Genomic DNA, 6733 nt, shown 5'->3' with positions numbered 1-6733 from the left:
ACGTCGCTCTTCTGCAGGATGGACAAAGGGGATGCAGAAGAAAGCGCAGATGGGGTGTCGCTCTGGGTGTCTGCACAGCAAACCCCATTTTCTAAAACGGTGGAGGCCAGGATCTCTAGTTAAGCCATTAGCACCTTGAAACCAGCAACACAACAACAGAGTCAAGACTGAACAATTTGAAAGCGATTCTGGATCTGACACATCTAGCTAACAGGCCCCGCCTCCCACCTGAGCTCCATGTAGGCACGGGCTGCGCCGCTCAGATCCCGGCCCCTGGGACCTACCTCTGGGAGCCGGGCGTGGCCTTCTGCACTGCTGAGTTGAAGAAGGCATCGCTGAAGAAGTCGAGGGAACCACTGAAGATGACGCGGGCGTTGTTCCTGGCTTGGAGCCCAGCAATTAGGAGGGTGTTCTTCCCCACTGCATGGGGATACTGGGAATAAAATGGGCTGTCACTCAAGTAGTGCCAGGGTTGAGGGAAGCCACCGGGTCCTCAGACAAGAGAGCAGCTGGACCCAAACACCTGAGGCCTCCGCCTGAGGGAGGAGCCTGCGGACCAGGGCCTCTGCCCACCTCCCCATTCCTACCACCCTGTCACCTCATCAGCCTCTACAAAGTGTGCTTTCTTGCTTCACTCTTTTTTCTTTCTTTTTTAAATTTTGCTCTAGGGAGCATGTACTCACCAGAGAGCAGGGGGGACAGTAAGAAAGCACCCTCCAGGGAGGATGGCGATGCCACAGTCCCTTCTCCATTGTCCTCTCAGGATTTTGGGTGCACACCCACAAGTGCCTGGTATGCTTCCCAAGCCACTAAGTCCAAGACTCAAACTGCACAGTCGACCATGTGGGGTCCAGCTGGCCCTGCTGTGCTCTTATTTTCAAATAAAGAAGCACTTTGCCAGTGGGCCCAGAGGCTGCAAAGGCCCTTACCTGGGTGATGGGTTTATCTGGGAAGAAGGAGTACGAGGTAGAAGAGCCTGTCAAGATGTCCAACACCAAAGGATTGTCAGGATCAGCCACCATCCTGTAGCACGAAGAGAGAGCAACCCTACACTGACCCCGGAGCTGAACCTAGAGGACACGGGCCCCCATGGCCATGTCTTCCTCCCCAAGAATGAACACTTTCGTGACGGCCAAACACTTAGCTCTCCTCCTGCAATGACAATGGAGTTGGGCTCTTGATGGACTAAATCCACCACATCTGCACCGTCTGTGGTAAGGAATGTTCCCAAGTAATCACAAGTTTGGCTTGAGCTGCCCCAGAAAAATAACCCCTTCTCCCTCTAAATTTCTGCTGGCTTCTCCTTTCTCACTCACCCAACACCTCGAAAGAGGATGGGACTCAGAGACGACTTCCCAACAATGGTGGGGGCCTTCAGCAGGTTCTCGGTGTCGGCCACGATGAGCGTATGCTGCGAAGAGCAAGGGAAAGCTGGGTGCTCAGAAAAGGGCTCCCCAGGCCAGGGCGTCCTCCCGACCTGTGCTTGGTTTCCAGGCCAAGCTGCGCTTTGCTGCACGTGCCTGAGACCTGGAGGGTGAAAGGCCTGATTACCTGGCCAAGGTCAGAGATGTCGTAGTTGTGATGGTCAATGACAGCGGTTTTCTCCTCGTCAAACTCGATCCCACACTCACTGCCCAGCTCTCGAAGAGGGTCACCTGCACAGACCCAAGAGGCACCTGGCTGAGCCCTGACAGGCAGACCCTGGGCCACGCAGGGCTGCTCATCTCGGCTTCCTCATGACCCTCCTTCTACCAGTCAGCCCTATGGTCCTGCAGCGCTGGCAGGTGGGCTCAGCCCCTGTGGAACCGAGAGCAGCATGGCACTCTGCCTCGGGGCTCAGAACCGGAGTTGATGAAGCGGCAGCCGGTACCTGGCCCTCGCCCTCTACAAATCCACAATGACCTGCTTCCACACCAACACTCAGAGGCAAAGCCAGGACCTCACTCAGACCCAGCCTGGATGAGCTGGGCTCCAGCTTTTTCTATTCCTGTGGTCACCCCTACAAGAAATCTACCCATTATGGGACCAGCAGTTGGCGTAATGGCTATGTCACTGGACTCCCATGTAGTCAACGGGTTCAAGACCCAGACCTGGTGACTTAAACTCATGCCGGGCACGTGTACGTGCATGCCCAAGATCCCGAGAGGAGAATGGAGGAGAAGGGATTGTGGTGTGGCCACCGCCGCCCGGGGGGGGGGGTTTCTTGCTTTCTGTATCTCTGTCTCTCTCCGTCTTTCTGACAAGCGCACATGCCCTATAGCAAAAAAAAAACACATCTCAAAAAAAAAAAGAAAGAAATCTACCCATTATGAGCACCATAGTGCTTTTTAAATTTTATTTTATTTTTAATTTTTAGCACCATGGCTTTTAAAACTCTGTCAAAACTGAAAGAAGTGCGCCCGACTGACTAGGTATTAGCTGCTGAAGCTGGGCGGTCGGTACCTGGGGTACTACTCCCTCCCTACTTCCGAGTGTCTCCAAACATTTCCAAAGTAGGAACCAACAAAAACCCATCAGATGCTCTTGGTTCCATCCAATTAGCCTCCCCATCCTGCCTTCTTTTAGTAAGGGAAAAACCACCAAAACAAAAATGGGAAAAAATACATCAGGGTTCCCAGCCCTTAGAGGCCCCAAATCTTTTGTCTCCGGTCACAGGAAAGCTAGGTGGGGCCAGGCCAAACAGCCCTGCAGCTCCCTGGCTGACTCCCCAGCCCAGGTCCGCCCAGCAGACGCCAACTCAGCGGCTCCCGTTCGTAACGCCCCCGAGCGAGGGACAGCGGACACACCAGGACTTCCGGTCCGACTTACCAATGTCCGAGCTGGCGGCCACCAGGACGTTGCCTCCACCGTCAATAAAGGCACTGATGGTCTCCACATTGATGTTGCCTCCGAAATCTGAAAGAAGCCACCAGACACAGTGACCCAGAGGGCCCTCGCACTGCTCCTCGGGCATTCGAGGGTGCCGAGGGGTGACCTGTGAAGTAGCACCTTCCGGAGGACGCCATGAGAGGAAGGTTATTGGGAGGGTCCTTCTGTTGGTGCTTTAATTTGTTATAGGGCACACATTAGACAGGGAGAGTGAGAAAGCACCCCTGAGGGGATGGCCAATGCACAACCCTTCTCCTGGGTTCTCCTCTCAGGATCTTAGGGGCACACATATGGACCTGGTATCTTTCTTTTTCTTTTTTTTTTTTTTTTTTTTTTTTTTGTAAACTTTATTTTTAATTTGCCCAGAGAGAGAAAAAGAGAGAGCGCAAATAAGATAGGAAGTGAGAAAGCAAGCCGCGAGGTCCAGGACTTGAACCACAGTTGGCCATGTGGGAGTCCAGTGCCCTTAACCATCACACCACCTTCTGGCCCCCTGCCATCTTTCTTTAAGCCACAAGGTCCAGGACTTGAACTGTGCTGTCAGCCGTGTGGGATCCGGCTACCTTAGCCACTGCGCCACCAGGCTAACCCAAGAGGGAGATTTTTCCAGACCCAATCTGCTAAAGGACAAGCTCCTCACTTTCTCATCATGAAAAGTCAACATAATTTATAACCTATTCGAGGTGGAGATAAGAGTCACCTGCTAATTACATTTGTCAAGTCAGCTGAATTTATTTCAAGTCACAAGTAAAATATTCAGGGCCAGCCGATGGTATGGTGGTTGACGCAGCTGGCTGGACCCGCATGGCCGACTGCACAGTTCGGGTCTTGAGAGGATGCTGGGCACACGTGCATGTGTGCAAGCCCCAAATTCCAAAAGCAGGAATTAGGAATGGCGAAGGGACTGTGGTGTGGCAACCCCCCTGGGGGATGCTTTCTCACATATTCTCTCTATTTTGTTTTTAAATCTTGCACTCTGGCAAGATTTAAAAATAAAATACTCATTTAGAAATGCTGCATTTCACACTGACAGTTCATGAAACAATGTTACCTGCAACTCATCACCTGCAGTATCTTTGTTATCACTAAAGCCACATCTGGGCCCTGAAAAGTGGTTTTCCAGAGCCTATCAATTTCACTTCTAAGCTGTTTGAGAAAGAGCCCTTTTGGGGAATCAGCAGTTGGCGTAATGGCTATGTCGCTGGACTCCCACATAGTCGACCACGGTTCGCGTCCCGGACCTGTTGGCTTAAAACACGCCGGGCGTGTGTGCGTGCATGCCCAAGATCCCGAGAGGAGAATGGAGGAGAAGGGACTGAGGTGTGACCATTCCCCCTGCGGTGGTGATTTCTCGCTTTCTGTCTCTCTGTCTCTCTCTGTCTGTCTGGTGAGCGCATGCGCGCCCTATAGCGAAAAACCTCTCCAAAAAAAAAAAAGAGAAAGAGCCCTTTTGGCCCTATGGATGGTCTTGCCATTTAATACTAATACTCATTTGTCTATATCAATAGTTTTGTCTTCCCGTCAACCCTACTGATTTATATCCATAATATTCGCAACAGAACCACCTAATGTACTTTTTTTTTAAGTAATCACCAAAAGGGCTCGTTCATTTCCAACAGTTGTAATTGTCAGATCACATCCTTTTTCAGTCAGTCTAATCAGGTGACTGCCATAAACATCCATGCGAGCACAGAGTGGGGCTCGGTAGGCCTAGTCCTCCCTGAAGCAGCCTCTGATGTTCAGTGTAAGGTAATGGAGGGAGCGCTCGGTAACACCCTGATTCACTGCGAGCAATCATTTCTGGTGTGCTGGGAAGGAAAACAAGGGAATAATGGAGGAGGGTCACTGTTATACAAGGTTGGTCAGGGAAGACTTCTGACAGGTGACATTTGTGATGTGCAAGTGAGCCAGGCTAGGCACGGAGTAAGAGCATTCCAGGCAGGAGGGCATCGCACCAGCCAGGAGGCCAGTGTGGCTCAGCTGGAAAGCAGGGCGTGAGCAGCAGACAAGGCCAGGGCAGGGTGAGGAGGGCAGGTGATCTGGGCTCTGTATGCCATGGGAGCGCTCCGACCATAAGGAGCCACTGCGGGACTCGGAGCAGCACAGTGACATGTTCTAATTTATGTTTTTAAAGAACTATTGTGGCAGCTGGGTGGAGAAGAGGGAATGGCGACAAGGATGGAAGCAGAGACAGGTTGGAAGGCCACTGCAGACAGCCAGGCAGTGAAGAGTGCTGACGGGCCCTCAGGCCTCCCTTGTCCTAAGCTAACGCCAGCAGGGCTCCCGGCCGACTGGGTGTGGCTGTGGCAGAAGCACCTCTGCTACTCTCCTGTTGCGAGGGACGCTCAGGCGCAAAGCTTTCACAGGCGACAGTATCTGAACTTCACGACTTTGTTTTTATTCTATTTACAGTTACTTTCCACTTCCGTCAAGTATATGGGTTAATTATTGCTAGTTTAAAAAATGTTATTTTAGTATTTCCGTTTTTTTAATTGCCTGAGGGTACACGCCTTCATGAGAGATTGAAAGGGAGAGGGAGAGGGAGACGACACCCCTCCAAATGGCGTGGTCACACCACAGTCCCTTCTCCTCCATTCCATCTTACCGGGATCCAGGGCACACGAACGCGCACACGTGCCCAACATGTTTCTCAAGCTACTGGGACCAAGATTCGAGCCATGGTTAGCCATGTGGGATCCAGCTTCCTTAAACATTAGGCCACGATGCGGGCTCTCAAGTCCTTGTTTCTATCTCCTCACGACTGAGAGAACCCCAGGGCAGGCTCCCGAGCCTTCATGTGTCATCCAGCCCACTGCCTTGTTCTCCTTCAGAGTTCCGAAGACGGCAGGGGCTTGACAAACACCAATCACTCTACGGAAGGCTCCAGTCGCCTCGTCACCGAAGATTTCAATTTGGATGATCTTGGGTCCCACCCACCCAACTACTACGGCCTCTAAAAAGCCAGTTCCAAAGGCACATGTGGCAGGGGGTTGGGAGCACCATGCTAAGGACAAGGGCCTGGGGAAGATCTGGCAGAACCCAATCTCCTGTTTATCACGGAGAACAAAGTAGATGCCAATGAGGAAGGCTGCCTAAGCATCATCAACTGAAGGGGGGATGGCAGTCCCGTCTTACCCCAGACAGGGACACCTTGAGTCCTTTGAGAAAAAATAAACTGAAGCAAATAGAGGTTAACATGCTCACAAGAAAGTACACTAAAGAGAGCCAGCCGAAGGGATGGGAGTATTTAGTCTGGAAAGAACCGACTGCTCAGGCTATGACTGTGTGAAGCCTAGGCCTCTAAGTGAGCACGGCATTAGGCTAATATTCTCAAGGCCTTGGACTGTCCCTAAGAACAATCCTACCCAACAGCCCATCCCTCACCCCTCACCAAATGAACAAAGTAGGAGACAAGTTTCAGTTTCATATAAGAATTTCTGAACAGGACCGGCAGTTAGCGTAATAGCTATGTCGCTGAACTCCCATGTAGCTGACCACGGTTCGAGTCCCAGACTCAGTGGCTTAAACTCACGCGGGGCGCATGTGCGTGCGTGCCCAAGATCTCAAGAGGAGAATGAAGGAAAAGGGATTTCCGCGTAGCCATCCCCCCTGGGGGGTGATTTCTTGCTTTCTGTCTGTCTCTGTCTGTCTGGCGAGTGCATGCACCATATAGCAAAAACCTCTCCAAAATATAGTAATAATTTTTTCTGAACAAAACTGTGCAGTGGTAGAACACACTGCCTCGTAAAATGGGAGTACTGAAGTATAAATCTGGATTATCTGGCAAAACAATATGCATACAGTATTAACATAACATTGTTAATAATGTATCCATTGGCCCTCTGCTAGGCTCCTGGACATATCC

At 51.4% G+C, this 6733-nt stretch overlaps 1 protein-coding gene across 1 annotated transcript in view; it reads right to left on the bottom strand.

Moving 5' to 3' along the window:
• Window positions 1-6733, bottom strand: part of DDOST (dolichyl-diphosphooligosaccharide--protein glycosyltransferase non-catalytic subunit) — a 10571-nt gene that overhangs the window by 1717 nt on the left and 2121 nt on the right. Inside the window, exons 3-7 of the mRNA XM_006145190.3 lie at window positions 2809-2895; window positions 1552-1655; window positions 1317-1411; window positions 930-1023; window positions 285-433 (exon numbers count right to left, since the gene is read on the bottom strand). Of these exons, the coding sequence (XP_006145252.1) occupies window positions 285-433; window positions 930-1023; window positions 1317-1411; window positions 1552-1655; window positions 2809-2895 (529 nt within the window). The remainder of the gene's footprint in view (window positions 1-284; window positions 434-929; window positions 1024-1316; window positions 1412-1551; window positions 1656-2808; window positions 2896-6733) is intronic.

The sequence above is a fragment of the Tupaia chinensis genome, unplaced genomic scaffold (assembly GCF_000334495.1).
Source record: "Tupaia chinensis unplaced genomic scaffold, TupChi_1.0 Scaffold000146_1, whole genome shotgun sequence".
In the NCBI taxonomy this organism is placed as follows: Eukaryota; Metazoa; Chordata; class Mammalia; order Scandentia; family Tupaiidae; genus Tupaia; species Tupaia belangeri.
This window is presented reverse-complemented; position numbering and strand designations above follow the sequence as displayed.